The sequence below is a fragment of the Sinohyriopsis cumingii genome, chromosome 1 (assembly GCF_028554795.1).
Source record: "Sinohyriopsis cumingii isolate HCF-2022 chromosome 1, ASM2855479v2, whole genome shotgun sequence".
In the NCBI taxonomy this organism is placed as follows: domain Eukaryota; kingdom Metazoa; phylum Mollusca; class Bivalvia; order Unionida; family Unionidae; genus Sinohyriopsis; species Sinohyriopsis cumingii.
Window position 1 is genome coordinate 24674618 of NC_142961.1, and position 20222 is coordinate 24694839.

General features: G+C 34.3%; 1 protein-coding gene across 3 annotated transcripts in view; it reads left to right on the forward strand.

Annotated features, from left to right (window-relative positions):
- LOC149806562 (maltase-glucoamylase-like) overlaps positions 1-20222 on the forward strand; it is a 353277-nt gene that overhangs the window by 243658 nt on the left and 89397 nt on the right. For all 3 annotated transcript variants that reach the window (XM_089954672.1, XM_089954663.1, XM_089954683.1), the window contains 5 exons: positions 3178-3340; positions 5452-5606; positions 10910-11084; positions 13656-13752; positions 18249-18361. In XM_089954672.1, coding sequence (XP_089810798.1) covers positions 3178-3340; positions 5452-5606; positions 10910-11084; positions 13656-13752; positions 18249-18361 — 703 coding nt within the window. The remainder of the gene's footprint in view (positions 1-3177; positions 3341-5451; positions 5607-10909; positions 11085-13655; positions 13753-18248; positions 18362-20222) is intronic.

Consider the following 20222-nt stretch of genomic DNA (forward strand, 5'->3'; position numbering starts at 1 on the left):
GGATTGAATGTTGTCTTTAGTACCACTTGGATATAAATCACCTTCCAGGGATAGAATGTTTTTAGTATTGCTTGGATATAAATCACCTTCCAGGGATAGAATGTTTTTAGTATTGCTTAGATATAAATCGCCTTCCAGGGATAGAATATTTTTAGTATTGCTTGGATATAAATCACCTTCCAGGGATAGAATGTTTTTAGTATTGCTTGGATATAAATCACCTTCCAGGGATAGAATGTTTTTAGTATTGCTTGGATATAAATCGCCTTCCAGGGATAGAATGTTTTTAGTATTGCTTGGATATAAATCGCCTTCCAGGGATAGAATGTTTTTAGTATTGCTTGGATATAAATCGCCTTCCAGGGATAGAATGTTTTTAGTATTGCTTGGATATAAATCACCTTCCAGGGATAGAATGTTTTTAGTGTTGCTTGGATATAAATCACCTTCCAGAGATAGAATGTTTTTAGTATTGCTTGGATATAAATCACCTTCCAGAGATAGAATGTTTTTAGTATTGCTTGGATATAAATCGCCTTCCAGGGATAGAATGTTTTTAGTATTGCTTGGATATGAATCACACTCTAGGGATAGAATGTTTTAGTATCGGTTGGGTATGAATTACATTCCAGGGATAGAATGTTGTCTTTTATACCACTTGGGTATGAATTGCATTCCAGGGATACTTGGGTGTGAATTACATTCCAGGGATAGAATGTTTTCTTTTATATCACTTGGGTATGAATTACATTCCAGGGATAGAATGTTGTCTTTTATACCACTTGGGTATGAATTACATTCCAGGGATAGAATGTTGTCTTTTATACCACTTTGGTATGAATTGCATTCCAGGGATAGAATGTTGTCTTTTATACCACTTGGGTATGAATTGCATTCCAGGGATAGAATGTTGTCTTTTATACCACTTGGGTGTGAATTACATTCTAGGGATAGAATATTTTCTTTTATACTACTTGGGTGTGAATTACATTCCAAGGATAGAATATTGTCTTTTATACCACTTGGGTATGACTTACATTCCAGGGATAGAATGTTTTCTTTTATACCACTTGGGTATGAATTGCATTCCAGGGATAGAGTGTTTTCTTTTGTACCACTTGGGTGTGAATTACATTCCAGGGATAGAATGTTGTCTTTTGTACAACTTGGGTGTGAATTGCATTCCAGGGATAGAGTGTTTTCTTTTGTACCACTTTGGTATGAATTACATTCCAGGGATAGAATGTTGTCTTTTATACCACTTGGGTGTGAATTACATTCTAGGGATAGAATATTTTCTTTTATACTACTTGGGTGTGAATTACATTCCAAGGATAGAATATTGTCTTTTATACCACTTGGGTATGACTTACATTCCAGGGATAGAATGTTTTCTTTTATACCACTTGGGTATGAATTGCATTCCAGGGATAGAGTGTTTTCTTTTGTACCACTTGGGTGTGAATTACATTCCAGGGATAGAATGTTGTCTTTTGTACAACTTGGGTGTGAATTACATTCCAGGGATAGAATGTTGTCTTTTGTACAACTTGGGTGTGAATTACATTCCAGGGATAGAGTGTTTTCTTTTATACCACTTGGGTATGAATTGCATTCCAGGGATAGAGTTTTTTCTTTTATACCACTTGGGTGTGAATTACATTCCAGGGATAGAATGTTTTCTTTTATACCGCTTGGGTGTGAATTACATTCCAGGGATAGAATGTTTTCTTTTATACCACTTGGGTGTGAATTACATTCCAGGGATAGAATGTTTTCTTTTATACCACTTGGGTGTGAATTACATTCCAGGGATAGAATGTTTTCTTTTATACCGCTTGGGTGTGAATTACATTCCAGGGATAGAATGTTTTCTTTTATACCACTTGGGTGTGAATTACATTCCAGGGATAGAATGTTTTCTTTTATACCACTTGGGTGTGAATTACATTCCAGGGATAGAATGTTTTCTTTTGTACCACTTGGGTGTGAATTACATTCCAGGGATAGAATGTTTTCTTTTATACCGCTTGGGTGTGAATTACATTCCAGGGATAGAATGTTTTCTTTTGTACCACTTGGGTGTGAATTACATTCCAGGGATAGAATGTTTTCTTTTATACCACTTGGGTGTGAATTACATTCCAGGGATAGAATGTTTTCTTTTGTACCACTTGGGTGTGAATTACATTCCAGGGATAGAATGTTGACTTTTGTACAACTTGGGTGTGAATTACATTCCAGGGATAGAGTGTTTTCTTTTGTACCACTTTGGTATGAATTGCATTCCAGGGATAGAATGTTGTCTTTTATACCGCTTGGGTGTGAATTACATTCCAGGGATAGAATGTTGTCTTTTGTACAACTTGGGTATGACTTACATTCCAGGGATAGAATGTTGTCTTTTGTACCACTTGGGTGTGAATTACATTCCAGGGATAGAATGTTGTCTTTTGTACAACTTGGGTGTGAATTACATTCCAGGGATAGAATGTTGACTTTTGTACAACTTGGGTATGACTTACATTCCAGGGATAGAATGTTGTCTTTTGTACAGCTTGGGTGTGAATTACATTCCAGGGATATAGGAGTACTCCTCAGCAATAGGTCAATGCAGTTTGTTTGCACTGCAACCTGTTATAGTATTTAAGTTCCCTCAAATTACTTGTCATCAACCTTTTCTTTATCGCACCCATGGTTTGTGTGACTTTTTCAAAGCAACTGTGCTAAACCATTGTTACCTGTGAAGACATTATTGTCAACTCAACAGGTCATGTTAAAATTTCATCTGTGGTGGCATCTCCAGGAATATAGATGTCTGTTCTGTCACTTACTGCAGCATATTTACAAAAATGCTGATACATGATTTGCAGTGCTTTATTTACCATTACTGCCAAGCACCATGTGCTTCAGACAACCATGTCATTAATAAAATGTCATTTGCTGAGTCATCATTTCCAAATCTTGGTACATATTCAGTGTGAAGTATAAAACTCTTGATATCTCAGGTGTGGTGGTATTCTTCAAGCCTCAGGTGTGGTGGTATTCTCCACGTCTCAGGTATGGTGGTATTCTTCAAGTCTCGGGTGTGGTGGTACTCAAGTTTTCAGCATGAGAAGGACATACAGTCTAAAAGAGTGGTAGAGATACAGCTGTAAATCAGTTTTCTTTGAACAGGTCAGCATATGCTTACATGAAGAGCACAGGAACTTCTGGGAAAAGCGTACTGCAAAATATTACTCTTCATAAGAGACACCCTGAAGTTTCCTTGTTTGGTGAATCTATCCAGCAAATTAGACTGATTGTAGAAGGGTTATCTAGTCATCTTGTGCACTTCAAGGTAAGATGCATTTCATTTAGTAAACACCTCATAATTAGACATGTTTATATTCACCTATTTCATACAGATTAACATAGAATCCAGTTGCAGCAAGTAGAAATGGAGGAAAATTTTGTTCAGATGCTGTGATAGATCCTGTTCAGGTCCATGGTTTCGCTGTATTCCAGATGACTGGTTCATTGTACTCTAGATTAAAGGTGCATTGTATGCCAAATTAATGGTACATTGTAATCTAGAATAATGGTTCTTTGTCATCCAGATTTATTAGTTACATTGTATTCCAGATTAACTTTACTCCAGATTAATGGTTCATTGTACTTCAGAAGAATGAAAAGTTCTGTATATATTTCAAAATCAGAAAAAAAATGTACTGATCTGCAAATAATTGTGACATTGTAAAGATGGCATTGTCCAGAACTCCTTTGAATAATTCACAATAGTTCCAGAATAATATTATAGTCCAAATAATGAGCACTTTCTCTTTCCACTGAACAGTCCAAACAAATGTTTTTCCTCATGAATAATATCTAAGTATAGCATAAAACACATCTGCAGACTTACAAAAGGAACACAAGAAATGAGAATGACTCCAGAACAGGAATGAATTGGACTACTCAGTTCTGTTCTTATATACACCTATTATGACTATATTTCACAACATACCCCATGTGACAGATCTTACTACTCAATTTTTTCAAAATTGGCTATTCATGTGACCTTACCCAAACAATGGGAAGTTATTGAATTCTTCTTGAACTCTCCAAACCAATTCAGCCAGTCAGAAATTCAGAAATTATCATTAAGTCCTATTATTAAGATTATTATTTGTAATTGTCAACAAATATGTAAGCATCTTTTTATAGATCTTATGTAATTTTACACTTAATATTTCTAAAACAGACCCTAATCACATAGGCAAAATCTAACTAAAGATAATCTTTACAATTTATAGCCATGAATAAAAATTACAAAAATGAAATAAACTCAGGAGTTAAAAAAATATAGATATACATAACACCTCCCCTCATAAGGAAAAGAAAGATTTGTGTAATAAAGCTTTATTTTTTCATATTAATCATCCTTCTCAATAGTGGAATAATTTATCTGGTGCTTATTAAAGGTTTGAGAGAAATAGCACACTTGATGATCCATGCCATTTTTTAATCTTCCTGAATGAATGTTACCAACCCCTACATCACTTACATCAACAGACATTTTAAATGGTTGATTGAAATCTAAGCTGAAAGTGCTAGTGCAGTTTTGTATTCATGTAAAGATACAACTTTGTTTATTCATGTAAAGATACAACTTTTGAATCAGTCAAGATATTTTAATGAAGCTAAGCCCTTTTTTATATCTTGAATATTCATAGTCATACCACCTCCCCATACTTGCTCCCCATAGATAAAAGCAACAATTAGGGATAATACAAGTCAGTGGCCTGTTTCCTTGCTGTCACTTTTTAACTCATGTATTTTGATGAAATATTTTCCAGGTCCATGCCTAATCATACTATAGATAAGCCCCTAATTCAGAGGTCAAGGTCATAATTGGTTATAAGATCATCAGCTGTGTACATCTTGTGCTATTTGTGATACTCTTCTTAATAGATTCTATCTACTCCTGGATTCAAAATGTTGATACAGAGAACCTGTCTTGAAAGACCACCCCTTCTGTCAAAAAATAATGGTCTATGAAGACAGGTGGTCTCTCATGAACAGGTCATAACACCATATAACCAATAAATCTGTGCAAGGAGAACCTGGTCTCTTAAGACAGGTGGTCTTTCATAGCAGTGGTCTCACAAGACAGGTTTTACCATAATAGTAACAATTTGTTAATGTTTTTATTTGTATACAAATGCCTATTCAGATGCATTTCATCATTTCTTGGTCATTGGAATATAATTACAAGATATTGAAGTTGATTTGTTCCACCAATATGAATTTATTATAATTATCTTCCATCTAAATACTGTTCACACTCATTAAATAAAGATTGGTTTCATAAATTTTAGTTTATAATCTCAAATTATTCAAACAGAAAATGTATTTATCAGAATAAAAAGATAATATTGTTTATTAAGTCTTTGATATCTTAATATATTTCAGATAACTGATACTCAGAAAAATCGTTATGAGGTTCCTATACAAAAGCAAAAGTATGCTGCACATACAGGTATTTCACTGTATGAAGCATCAGAAGGTGATGATTCAGAATCAGGATTTTATTTCCGAATCAAGCGTACCAGCACAAATACTATTCTGTAAGTAAGCTCAGTTTGGACAAGATTTGGTGAACTTTGTGTTTTTAAACATCATTTATTATTTGCATATAATTTCATTGAACCTTTTCGTACCCAAAGGGACCCCACAAGATGATGCATAGGTCATGTGACTGGACAGTATACTAGTCCAAATTGGTGGTCAGTTAGTGGTTTTAGTTACTCATAAAGCTTTTGTAGCTTTACCATTAGTTCAGTTATCTTGTTTCAAGACTCCTGTACAAGACAATCAGACTTTTATTAGCATGGTTTCCTTTATTTGGGCACTGTATATGTAGTGACTCCTTCAAACAGCAAAGTTTCAGTTCACTGGTCAGTGCTACTACCATGCCCTTATAAATGACAGAGCATCACAGATGAATGAAAGGGTTTTGTAGGAAACACTGCAACTAAATTTAGTGCTGATACGGTTCATGACACCAAGATCAAGAATTTCAATAAGCAGGGCTAATTTTGCTCTCTTGCATGCAACTTTATTTAGTGTTGATATGGTTCATGACTCAGAAGTTGGACATGTTATTGCAGCTCATCTCAGTGGGTAATCATTTCAATTAGCATAGCTAGTTACACCCTTTTTGTTTCAAGTGATGTCACAGATTATGTGAGAACAACATGGTTGCTTACAGATTAGATAAATAACCATTACACCTGGTACTTTTTCACTCTAATACATGAAACACTGACTATTAGGACTAAGTAATAGAAAAGAGTGAGAAGCAACAATACAAATACAAAGTGAAATGTAAAAAAAATGGAACTTATGGTATTGCACATTAAATCCCATATAATCCTAGAATTACAGACACAAGTCCTAATAATTAAAGTTTCAATAAACTTTTTGTGGAAATCCAAAATAAATCCAGTGCTGAAGTGTTGATGTGCCTGTGGTGGCCAATGTGGTAGTGATATACCAACAGTCGTTTGTTGGATCACAATAATACATAACAAGAACATCTCCTTTTTTGAGAATGGTATTTTTCAAGAGCACTTTGTATTTCCTGAGAAAAATCACTTGAATTAAATAATTTTAATAAATAAATTCCAGCCCAAATGAATTTCTGGAATCAACAATAATATAATTGCTTCTGCTAGATCTTAAAGCACAAATGAATAATTTTTTTCAGGTAGACCAGGTATATTTATAGAAGAATTCCAATAACTTAGACACATATCCAAATAGATATGTTTACTTCTATTAATAATGATCCTGATATTAAACCTGTATTTTTGCTATGTATTAGTTGTTTACAGAATAATATAAAAAAATCAATGATTCAAATCAAGTAGAAAATGAATTTGATTTTGGACAAGGTCAAGTCCAACATACAATGTTACATTACCGTAGCATGTAATGAAATCGAAAGAATAGAAGAAAAAAACTAACAATGGAATTTAAATATACATAGCACCAGCAATATTACATCTATTTGTATTCATAGTTGAAAGGTTAACTGTACATTGACATAGAGGCATTACCAATTTTCACAATATATTTGATGGAAATAAACACATAAACAAGCTTATACATTCGCCAATGCACTTTTAAAAAAATACTTTGGTGCACTTTTTATGTGAATAATATTGAAATGTGTGCGAATATTTTTGTAAAAACCTAAATTATGTCTTTTTTAAAGGTCACCACTAACATAGCCTCTTCAAAAACATCATAATGGGTTCAGAAACACATTTTTTTATGTTTCCATAATAATGAGTATATGATTGTCAGAAGAGGAGCATAAATATCTTGCTGGTGTGTACACATGGGTAAGGTCAGATAGGTATATTGGACTACAGAGAACACTACAGTAGCACAGAGAACAAATTTTGTGTTTGATTCTGGATTGAATGGATAGCCAGTGTAGGGTACAGAGCAACGGGGAGGTGTGCTCAGATTGTGGTTACTAAGACTCTAAGTATGATCCGAGCAGCTGTATTTTGAAGTTTCTGGAGTAGAAATTGAGATGAACGAGACAGAACTGAGTTACAATAGTCCAATCTAGTCTTGAAAGTACTAATAAACACACAAGTGTTTTAGTGGCATCAACTGAAAGATATTTGCGAATGGAGCTGATGCGTCTCAGTTCAAGATATGCAGCCTTGCATATGTTCATGACATGTTGGTGCAATGTGAGAGTACTGTCCAGAGTAACACCTAGGTTTCATCCTGATTGTGTGAATTTAATGTTGGTGCTGCTGATATTTATTGTTTGAGGTAAAGGATGTGAATGAGAAAGTCTTTGTGTTGTGATCAGAATGGTCTCAGTTTTATCATCATTCATCTGCAGCTTGTTACATGTCATCCATGATTTCAGAAATGCATCTCTCTCAACACCTTGGATGGTAGCATCAACTTCAGTTGGGTGGCTAAATTTGTATATTTGGGTGCCATCAGCGTACAATTGGTGTATATATATATATATATATATATATATATATATATATATATATATATATATATATATATATACAGCATCTTGAATTCATAGGTTCTGTTGGTTTTAAGAGCAACATATAATTTTTAATCTTGTCTGACTCTAAAATATGGTATTTTATGAAAAAAAGTTTGAGGGGTTCTTGCTTAAAAGCCATAGAAAAACTTAGAGGGACCTGGAATATAGACAAAGTCAACATGTTTTTGAGGTTGTATGTTCACACGATGTTTTCGCGATCACCATATTAAGGGAATATGCCAATTTCAGCTTGAAATAATATGAGGTCAAGATATTACAAACAGACTGACCACACACTTAAGTATTAAAATGGTGGACGTTTTAAGTGTTCAAATGCTTCATGTGAATTTATTTCAGATGATATCATAAAGACATTTGAAACATCCCAGAGTTGTTACTTTTAAAAAAAAGCTGACTGCTCTGGTGGCCTAGTGGTTAGAATGTTTGCCTCAGATACAGGAGGTCATGGGTTTGATTCCCAGCCGAGTCATACAAAAACTAATAAAAATGGTACTAACAGCTGCCTTGCATAGTACTCAGCATTAAGAGGTTAGTGTTAGGACTGGTCAAACTGGTGTCAGTATAATGTTCATGGATGGGGCATAATGCTACATGTCAGCAGCATGATGCCCCTAGTGCTAGACATCAGTATAAACTGGCACACTGCAGACATTGTAGCGATATGACTAAAATTTTTTTAAAGCTATGCTAAAAATCCAACATACACACACACACAAAAAGCTTCTATGTTACATTGCTTCAAAGCTAAATGTTGGCTGTATCATTTAAAAAATTGCAAGTTGATGCTAGTGACATGTGATACTCCCCCAAACAATGGTGATCACTCTTCAGGAACCACTGGGGATGTATTTGATGGCCTCATTACAGAAAGCATTATAAATGAACCTGCTGAAGGTTCTTGAATGCATTTTGTGGCAGAGTTGTCATAGTTCTATCAACTCTGGGACTGTACATTTACCAGGTTCAGTTCACAGTGCCAAAGGTAAATCTGGAAAGTGGGCTACAAATTTCAGACCATAATAGATTTCCTGGCATCCAACTGCAAAACATTCAGGGGAGCACCATCACTACCATCATTCTCCTCACATGCCCTATTATGGACCTTTTTCTCACAAATAAAGACAATGGGAGACCTTCAGAGCCATCCTAATGTGGTACTTTGGCATATTTTGCATTAACAGTTTACATATAAGCCTTATATTTCTTTATCTAGTAAGTATGGACAGTAGTGTTGCCCCGTCGTACATGCTTAATTAGATCCAGATCTCATTCATATTTGTTGTTTAAGACCTGAAATTACAAATTTATGGAGGGAATAATCACCATGGACTGGCATCTAGCACCAGTTCAATAGATAGGAATGAAATAATAGCAGCCAATTACTGATTAAAATTTATATAGAAGTAATCACTACACATTTTCTCTTCTGTTGAATATTGCAACTGACATATAAATGACAGCCATAGAATACATGTATGTTTTACCAGTAATCTGATATCAATATAACAGAACTCATCGTGAATTTTGACATAATGCTAGTAAATTCTGTAACTTTTCCAAAAGTATTCACATGTTAACTTGTTAACAAACATACTACCTGACATAGGCATGGACAGGTGTGAGGTAGTGGATAATGCTATGTACTATGTGCATGGACAGGTGTGAGGCAATAGATAATTTGCCATTTGTCTTGGGCATGGTCAGGTGTAAGGCAGTGGATAATTTGCTATTTGTCTTGGGCATGGACAGGTGTGAGGCAGTAGATAATTTGCTACTGTCATGAGCATTGACAGGTGTGAGACAGTCGATAATTTGCTATTTGTCATGGGCATGGACAGGTGTGAGGCAGTAGATAATTTGTTACTGTCATGAGCATCAACAGGTGTGAGACAGTGGATAATTTGCTATGTGTCTTGAGTATGGATGGGTGTGAGACACTCACTGGATAATTTGCTATGTGTCATGAGCATGGACAGTTGTGAGACAGTGAATAATTTGCTATGTGTCATGAGCATGGACAGGTGTGAGACAGTGAATAATTTGCTATGTGTCATGAGCATGGACAGTTGTGAGACAGTGAATAATTTGCTATGTGTCATGAGCATGGACAGTTGTGAGACAGTGGATAATTTGTTATGTGTCATGAGCATAGACAGTTGTGAGACAGTGAATAATTTGCTATGTGTCATGAGCATGGACAGGTGTAATGCAGTGGATAATTTGCTATGTGGTGTTGCTGTTTTTACCAAATCCATCCATTCATCCATTTAAAAGCAGATTGTCACATAGTAACAAATTACTAGTAACATTATGTAAAAAGTTCTGTATGATATTTTTTCAAACATCTTCTAATGTTTTATTAAAAAATTCACTGATTGAAAGAAAAACAAATGGCTTCTAAGCTTCTCATGTGCAAAAGGAGACACACTTCCATAACACAAAAGGAGACACACTTCCACAATCCCTGAAGAGATATCATTGATAACTTGACAGGGTTCCCATAGTTATGGAAAATCCTGGAAAAATCTTTTGTCATAGAAATTAATCAAAAAGTCATGGAAACAATTGTCATGGAAAAAAATGGAAAAGTAATGGAAAATGTCTGAAATTTGGACATCTTTTTTTTGCTTGTCAGTCTTGGAAGATGCCAGCTTGACAAAAAATGGTGATTATATGGTTATTTTTCTGATCATGATAAATATTATTATTTCCTGTGTTTAAATCCAGCTGTGATCAATTAGTGAGCTTGAATTTTTCATTGGCTCTTGTAACTGAAGTAACAAGTTGAAAACCCATTTCTGTATTTGCTTTCAGATGGAATACTGATGTGGGTGGTTTAACTTATGCTGATCAGTTTCTTCAGATTGCTACAAGACTGCCATCAAAGAATATCTATGGGTTTGGAGAGAACCGACACTTTGGATTGCGTCATGATGTGCAATATAGGAGATGGCCTATGTTTTCCAGAGATAATTTTGTAAATGCTGGAGTAAGTTTCCTGTATAATAAAGGTTTACGTTTTTTTTTTAAACTATCCTGACATTTTGCAAAACCTAAATTTTGGGATAATTACATGATCAGAGTCTTACGTATGGAATAGTTGTGGCTGAACTTACTGTAGTTCCAGTTTATTTATATAATTGTCATTCTAGCTTAATGCTAAGGTAAAAGTAGATGTGTTTTTCTGGTCAGTTGTCCATCCCTGTTTTTCGCTGCTAACCCTAGCATTTTTATTTTCCCAATGGTAAAAATAAATTATTTTTTCTTTTAAATCCCTGAAATTGGTTTGTGCATCTAATTGAGCTGGTACTTATATAAAATTTAACAAAATATATCTGCCTACCATAATTTTAAACAAGTGCAATAGGAAACGTGCATATTTTCTTTTTTGTGACATAAGTATGAAAGTATTCAGATTTGAAATAAGTAACAAATCATTATTTTTGGTAAATGATTTATGTTATAAATCTGTAAAACATGTTTTCTCACTTGCATCAACATCATTATACAGGCATAAATATTCAGTTGGTGACCGTGGTGGTGGTGATGGTGTTGGTAGCGATGAAGGGAATGTTGACAAGCTGTATTAAAGTTAAAATGTAATAGAAAATATTCTGGCATGTAGAATTTTAGATTTGGGCAAATCTTGCTGATCCATCATCAAATATGGGCATTGTTACTAAAAATAGAAAAGTCTTCAGATGATTTCATAAATACTGCTGAAAAGAATTTACTAAATTTGGCAGAATCATCCTGGCATAAAGACCTTTCATTGTATGCAAATTATGCTGTCAACTAAAAAGACTGCCATTATTTAAAGTAAAAAAATTAAATGACTTCTCAGTTACTGCTGACCAAATTTGACAAAACATCCAGGCATAAAGGCATCTCAAAACTGCATAAGTGATGTTGATCCATGAAACTTAGTAGAGAGCATCCTGGCATAAAAGACATTCAGGTCTGTACAAATGACACTTATGCACCATCAATGCAACCACTCTTTAACTAAAAATAGAAAAATCTTCAAATTAATTTTTTAATACTGATGATCAAAATTTGACTAAAGTTTGACAGAAAACATCTTAGCATAAATTAAGGCTGCCATTACTTAAAATAGAAAAACATTTAATGACTACTTTTAAAATCTGCAGGACAAAATCTTACAGAATTAAAAATTGTAAAGAAAACAATGCCAATCTTAACAAACTTGGCAGAACACACCCAGGCATAAGGGTCTTTAAAGTTTGTACACATGATGCCAATCTATCAACTGAGGCAGAAAACACCTTGCATAAAGGCCTTTCAAGTTTGTACACATGATGCCAATCTATCAAATATGGCAGAACACATCCTGGCCTTAGAGCCTTTCACATTTGTACACATGATGCTTATTCACCATCAAATACAATCATTACTAATTAAAGAAAAATCTAAACACAATTCATCTAATTTTTTATAAAATTCAACAGAAAGCCTTCTGGCATTACATACTTCAGTTTTATTCAGATGATGTTGATCTGTGGTAAAATTTGGTCATTATTAATCAGTTTTTGTGCAAATGATGCAGTTTTGCTATCAGATTTGGCCACAGGTACTAAAATTAGAAAACTTTAAAGAAAGTATTCTTGCATAAAAGCTTTTAAAATTTTATGCAAATAATGTAATCTACCTTAATATATGACTATAATTTTTTTAATTTAAAAACTATTTCACGATCTTTTTTCAAATACAGCTGAAGAGTAGTTGATCCAATTTGATAAAAATCATTCTGGTAAAAAAAGCATTTAAGGTTTTAAAAAATGATAATGATTTGCTTTCAAATATTCTATTACTAATGGGATTAAATTGGCCTTAAAACCTTGTCAGTAACAAGAAAAATTGGTTTTATAAACAAAAAAGAACAAAAGAGGCAAACAAAAAAACATTGATAATGATCACTGATTTGAAGTCCAGCACTGACTGGAATTTGTTCCACAATAATCAGGGAATCTCCATTAGATGTTGAAGTAAACAAGAATGTTGATTTTTATCAGTTTAACCATTAAAAATAGTGATAGAAACTAAATATTGAATTTATCAAATTTAAGTATGCCCATCAATGTGCAGTTTTTCTTGATCTACCGTATTGGGATGCTGTCACCTCTATTAGGATATTGTCAGCTGTATTGAGATACAGACAGCTGTATTGGGTTACTGTCAGCTGTTTTTTAAATTTTAATCAGTTTTATTAGGATATTGTCAGCTGGTGTTGTTTTTCAACCAGCTGTATTGGGATACTGTCATCTGTATAGGGATACTGTCCAATATATTGGGATACTGTCAACTGTATTGGGATGCTGTCAGCTAGTGGTATGCTGTTATATTCACAGCAAATGGTACAATATATATGTTTGCTGAGTTGTATGTAAGTGGTAAGCACACTGAGACAAAATATCAGCCAGCACCTTACTAACCCATGTGTGGTTGCAAACTGACCTGGTCAGGATTTGGATTTTTGGGTAGAGCCAGCCATATGAGCAGTCTGAGGCCCACTTGGGTCATTTGTTATTCTTTATTTCAGGATTATGCAAACTTGTATGGAGTACATCCATTCTACATGTGTATAGAAGAGGATGGCAATGCTCATGGGGTTTTGCTTCTCAATAGTAATGCAATGGGTAAGTCATCTCAATAGTATCCAATGGGTGAGTTTTTTCAATAGTATGCAATAGGTTAGTCTTCCCAATAGTAATGCAATGTGTGAGTCATCTCAATAGTAATACAATGAATGAGTCATCTCAATAGTCATGCAATGGGTAAGTCTTCTCAATAGTAACACAATGGGTAAGTCTTCTCAATAGTAATGCAATGGGTGAGTCTTCTCAATAGTAACACAATGGGTAAGTCTTCTCAGTTGTAACACAATGGGTATGCAATGCAATTACCGTTACATACTAGTAATTAGTCAGCACAGGGAAGGATTAATAAGCAAGTAACCTCATGTGAAACAGCAATTCAAACAGACTCCCAAACAGAAACAATGTTAGATGCTCAGACACAGACAATTCCAATACCAGCCAAACGAAAATGTAAAATGACCATGCAATTAACAACTGATATCCAAAGTAATCCTGCATTGCAAACAACAGTACCCCCCTCTCAATCGTGTGTCACATCTGCAAACAGCAATAAGTGTACACCCATGGCCCTCAGCTCAGACAAATCTGTTGCCTTCACAAACAACTGCATTTCCCAGTGCTCAGACAAATGTGTCAACATCAGCTTGATTAGCTCACACAACTGAGATACCCCTTCCTCCAAGAGATGTGTCTGAATTACAAACCCTGAGTCCAACACATGAAATCACAAGTCAGAAAAGATAGGACTCTAATAATTGGTTCATCAATATTGAAAAGTATAATACCAAGGAGACCTCTTAAAACAGATATACAGACTCTAAGAGGTACAAAAATCGACAACATCACGGACAGAATAGTGAATACTGACCTAACCAAATACAACCAAATTATTATCTTAGTAGGTGGGAATGTTGCCAGTGATGGAAGGTCACTAAATCAAATCAAGTTTACTGTATGCTGCTAGGTATTGCAGCCCATATACATGTAAAATAATGATATCAGGACTACCTTCTCATATGGACACCAGGGTGAAAGAAATCAGTGATCTGATAATTGACCTATGTGAAGACTTCATCCTACAGTACATTCCACAATACACATCTTTCTTTCTTCAGAACCAGGATGTCAACCCAAGCCTCTACCACAGAGAAAAAATTCATTTAAGTAGAAAAGGAACCTCTCAACTATTGAGAAATATTAACATGTATGCCCCCATTTTCAGGCACTATAATGAAGAGTATTTTCTATTATGGAGAAACTGGGCACATGACACAGGTATGCCATAATGGCAAACAGATTGAGTGCTTCAGATGCCATAAATTTGGACACAAACAAAGACTCTGTCAATCAATGTATTATACATCCTAGGAATCTGGCAAAAAGCGAGAATGCCAGTGCTTCATTTATAAAAAAATCTAAATGAACCTTGTGAGACTCTTGACTCTAACTATTCAGTGGACACTACTGTAAATGCAAACGTTAATGGATTTTCAGGGTCTTTGTGTAACTTTGAAAATGCAAATATATATGAACATTTAAATATGGAAATAGGATGTCAGAATGATAAAAGTAGTATGGAGACAGTCTCATTGAGTACCCCATTGCTTGATGACATACATATAATTGATATGAAACTAAAATACTAAAGGTTTTAAGATAGGTCACTTAAATATACAATGTATAGTGGAAAAAATAGACCAGATTAAGTTAATGTGTTCCAAGGAAAATAATATACATGTTTTAGGACTCACCGAAACCAAATTTAATGCTAACCACAAAGATAATCTATTTCACTGTAAAGGCTACAGTGAACCATTATGCAGTGACAGTGAGACAGCAGGGGGAGGTCTTGTTGTATACATTAGGGAAGATGTAAATGCAGAAAGGTGACTTGACTTGGAGTCACATGAAATTGATAGTATATATTGGAAACATAAAAATAATGCAAACTCATTCCTAGTTATTTTCATTTATAGGCCACCTTCCTCTAAAGTAATTTGGAATGATAACTTTTTGAAACAAATAGAAAATGTTCTTGCACAGGAGAAAGAAACATATATACTTGGCGATATAAATAAGGACCTACCCAATACTCAAATAAGGAACAACTGGATGGAATTTATTGAATCATTAGGCCTAGTCCAGCTGGCAAAAGAGCACACAAGGGTAACAGAAATATCAAGCACTCTTATTGATCACATTTATACCAACCTACCAGACAATATGGCTTATGTTAATGTACCAAAGGTTGGTCTTAGTGACTACTATCCTGCTTTTTGACAAGAAAGGTTAAATGCAAGAGAAATAAGAAAAATACACACAAAACTATCACTTACAGATCATTGAAAAAATTTAATGAAGAACAATTTCTCAGTGACCTATATAAAGTTCCATGGAATATGATCCAAGATTTGGATGACATAGATAAAGCTCTGAGGGTGTGGACTGACTTATTTATGGATGTAGTCTCTAAGTATGCACCACTAAAAGTACATCGAGTAAAGAATGAAATCCAATCTAATTGGCTTACTACTGAAATCCTAGATGCTGTGAAAACATGAGACCAATTCATGGCTTTGGGAAACCATGCACAATATAAAGTATGGAGAAATAAAATAACAAGTATGATTAAAAAAGCTATACAAAAATTATTATCAATCATTGCTTGAAAACAAAAAGAGCAACACAAATTCCATTTGGAAAGTCTTCAATGAACTGATACACTGGAGGAACACACAAATATCAAACAAATAAAGTTCACTCACTTCTGGTAAATGACACCATAGTTACTGATGACATTGACATTGCAAATATTTTTAATGATTTTTTCACCAACATTACCACAAAGTTAAAAGAACAAGTAATAGAAAACAACTTTAATGAACTGAAAAAATTCTGCAGCAGTAAAAAAGGAGGTATGTTTCTCTATTCCACCAGTATCAAAAAACTTTATTATAAAATATCTTAGTGAACTTGATACAAAGAAAGCTACATGACTTGATCAGATTGGTCCACAACTTATTAAATCTTCTGCCTCTGCTATTTTAGATAGCATAACATTCATAATCAATTTAAGTATTGCAACCTCATCTGTCCCCAAAGTATGGAAAATTGCAGAAGTAACTCCTATTCACAAATCTGGTTCTAATGATGATGCTAATAACTACCATCCAATCTCAATACTGCAAACTTGTCAAAATTGATTGAAAAACATGTCCATGACTCGTTCATGTTATTTAACCAAGCACATGATGTTACACCATAATCATTCAGGCTAGACAGAAACATTCATGTGAGACTGCCTTGATCTCCCTAATAAATGGCTTTATGTACTTGACCAAGGTAGAATCATAGGATGTGTATTTGTAGATTTCAGGAAGGCTTTTGACATGGTGGATCATGAAATCCTTTTGAAGAAACTGAAAATCAACCAATGTGATGGTTTACTTCTTACTTACGTGAGAGAACACAACATGTCTGTATAAATAATTTATGTCTGAACCTGGAACAATTAGATATGGAGTACCACAAGGCTCAATTCTAGGTCCATTACTATTTATTTTATTTATTAATGACCTACCACTTTTACTAAGGGACTCAGTATCATCTACAGATCTCTATGCAGATGACAAAACATTGTCAGACATCCAAAACACAAAGCATGAACTCTAAAAAAATTTACAGGATGCCCTAAACAAACTGGACAGCTGGTACACATGCAATAGCATAGTGGTAAATACTGGTAAAACTAAAATATTACTTATCTCAACACGGCAAAAAGGAACAAATCTTGATAGTGATGGACTATGTCTGACATGAAAGGATACAAATTTGCAAATGGTCTGTTTCATTAGACATAATGGCTCAAGCAATGTCACAAAGTCAGCCATCTATTTCATTATAAGTAATTGCTCACTCAAGCATTGTCACAAAGTTAGCCATCTATTTCATTATAAGTAATGGCTCAAGCATTGTCACAAAGTCAGCCATCTATTTCATTATAAGTAATATCACATAAGTCATCCAAACAAATATACAAAGCTGTGCCAACCAAGACTCTGTCTCTGGTATAACAAAAGAAGTTGGATTTGTGTGTACTTGTGGTTGAAAAATTAGATGAGTGCATTGTCTTCTCTTTGTCTTTTATTCTCCAAGTTGCTTTGATTTGAGGACACTATTTTTGCAATGGATATTTAACGTCCTTCTTTTCATTCACTATCTTCTTTATTTAGTACTCTTGTGCATACATCAAGTTTAAATATCAATGTTCAGATGTACATATGGAGCAGTAACCACTGTGATGTAATTTGGAGTAATGGAAAAATCTGCACTGTCCTGAAAGCAAAAATCCATGTACTTAGCTGGTACTCAAAACTCAAGTACTTACATATTCTGATAATAAAAATCCATGTACTTTTGGCAATCAGAACTCATGTATTTGTTGTCTGATGTACTACTTCATTTGACATTTTAAATATATTTTTATTACAGGATCATAATCTTTTGTATTCTGTATTTTGATGTCTCTTTGACAGAAATACTGCTACAGCCACTGCCATCATTAATCTACAGAACACTAGGAGGAGTGTTGGATTTCTACATGTTTATGGGACCCACACCAGAAGATGTCATACAGCAGTATACACAGGTAACCATCATGTTAATTATGCAACTATTGTATCCATGCCTTAACATTGGAAATAGTGTCATACAGCAGTATACACAGGTAACTGTCATGTTAATTATGCAACTATTGTATCCATGCCTTAACATTGGAAATAGTGTCATACAGCAGTATACACAGGTGACTGTCATGTTAATTATGCAGTTATTGTATCCATGCCTTAACATTGGAAATAGTGTCATACAGCGGTATACACAGGTAACCATCATGTTAATTATGCAACTATTGTATCCACGCCTTAACATTGGGAATATTGTGTCAAATAGCCATATACATAGGAGACCGTCATGTTAATTATGTGATTCTTGTATCCATGCTTTGACATTGGGGATGTTGAGTCATACAGCAATATACACAGGTAACAACATGTTAATTATGCAGTCATTGTATCCATGCTTTAACATTGGTGATATTGTGATATCCTCTTTCCATCCATCTGTCTTTCCTCCTAAACCACTGGGTGGAAAATTTCCAGACTTGGTACACATAGAAATTGCTTTGGTTTCAGTGGTAGATTTAGTTGACCCAGCTTTCTAATTTGGTCCATTTGCCTTTTTTCCAAGTCAAAAGAGTGCACTTTTACTGAAAAAAGAGGAAAGATTGTCATTTTTAGCCAAACAAATCACTCTAATTTAGCTTACTTTTATAAAGATGGGGAGAGTTTGTATTACCCCTGACACTGACAGTTGTGGATTTCAATGAACTATGAGATGTAAACCTCTTCCTTTTTTTCATTTAATAGACAGTACAATGACTGGAATCAATTCATTATTATAGTAACATTTTCCAGTAGAAACTGAATCATATTCAATACTTTCTATCTTATTATGGTTTGCATATTATGTCAAAAAATGCACTTTTTTTTTTTTTTTTTACAGTCTCCTTAAGACTTGTAAAATTTATGTTATAAAAAGTCTTCTGGTTTAGAAGCCAACCTACCAATCAAAATTGTAAGTTTACTGCTTTGAAGTCCTCGTTCTGGAATCATAAAACACACACTGCATACATACTGTATTACATGGAATCATAAAACACACACTGCATACATACTGTATTACTTGGAGTCATAAAACACACACTGCATACATACTGTATTACCTGGAGTCATAAAACTTGATGAGGGCATGCATCTTGATAAATACTACATCTTCATCACAAAAGTAGGTCATTATGATCCATATTTCATGCTATGCTGACTTGTCTTAAACGTTTTCTTCTTATTTCTCAAGTCCTACTTATGCTAGAATCATCAGACTATAGATTCATGTTTATTCATACCACGCCCATACAACAAAATGTTTCTGTGACCTAAATTTCCAATTTTACTGGCTTAGAATATGTGTTTATGTTTACATTTTGACCAGATAGTCTTTTGTACCCAGTATATATACTGTTATACTTCAGTTATGAAAGTGTGACTGGGATGCATCTTGAAACATCATGAAACCCTTTATCACAAAACTTCATTTGATGCACGTTTCATTCTTCACTTTCTGTGTTTATATTTTCTTGGGTTTTCTCAAGCACAGTCAATGCCAGAAGCACCAGACTAGATGATTATATGCATACCACACACTTACCATGAAAGAAGGTCACTGTTACCTACATTTCACATTTTACTCATTTACTGAAGTTTTTCATGTTTGAGCTCATATAACATTGTAGACATTTTTGCAGCCTATATAAATATTGTTATACTTGAAATTATGAAACTTAGAGAGAATATGTACCTTTTTGAGTCCTGTAAGTAACCATTCTGACTTGGATGAGTCCTGTAAGTAGCCATTCTGACCTTGATGAGTCCTGTAAGTAGCCATTCTGACCT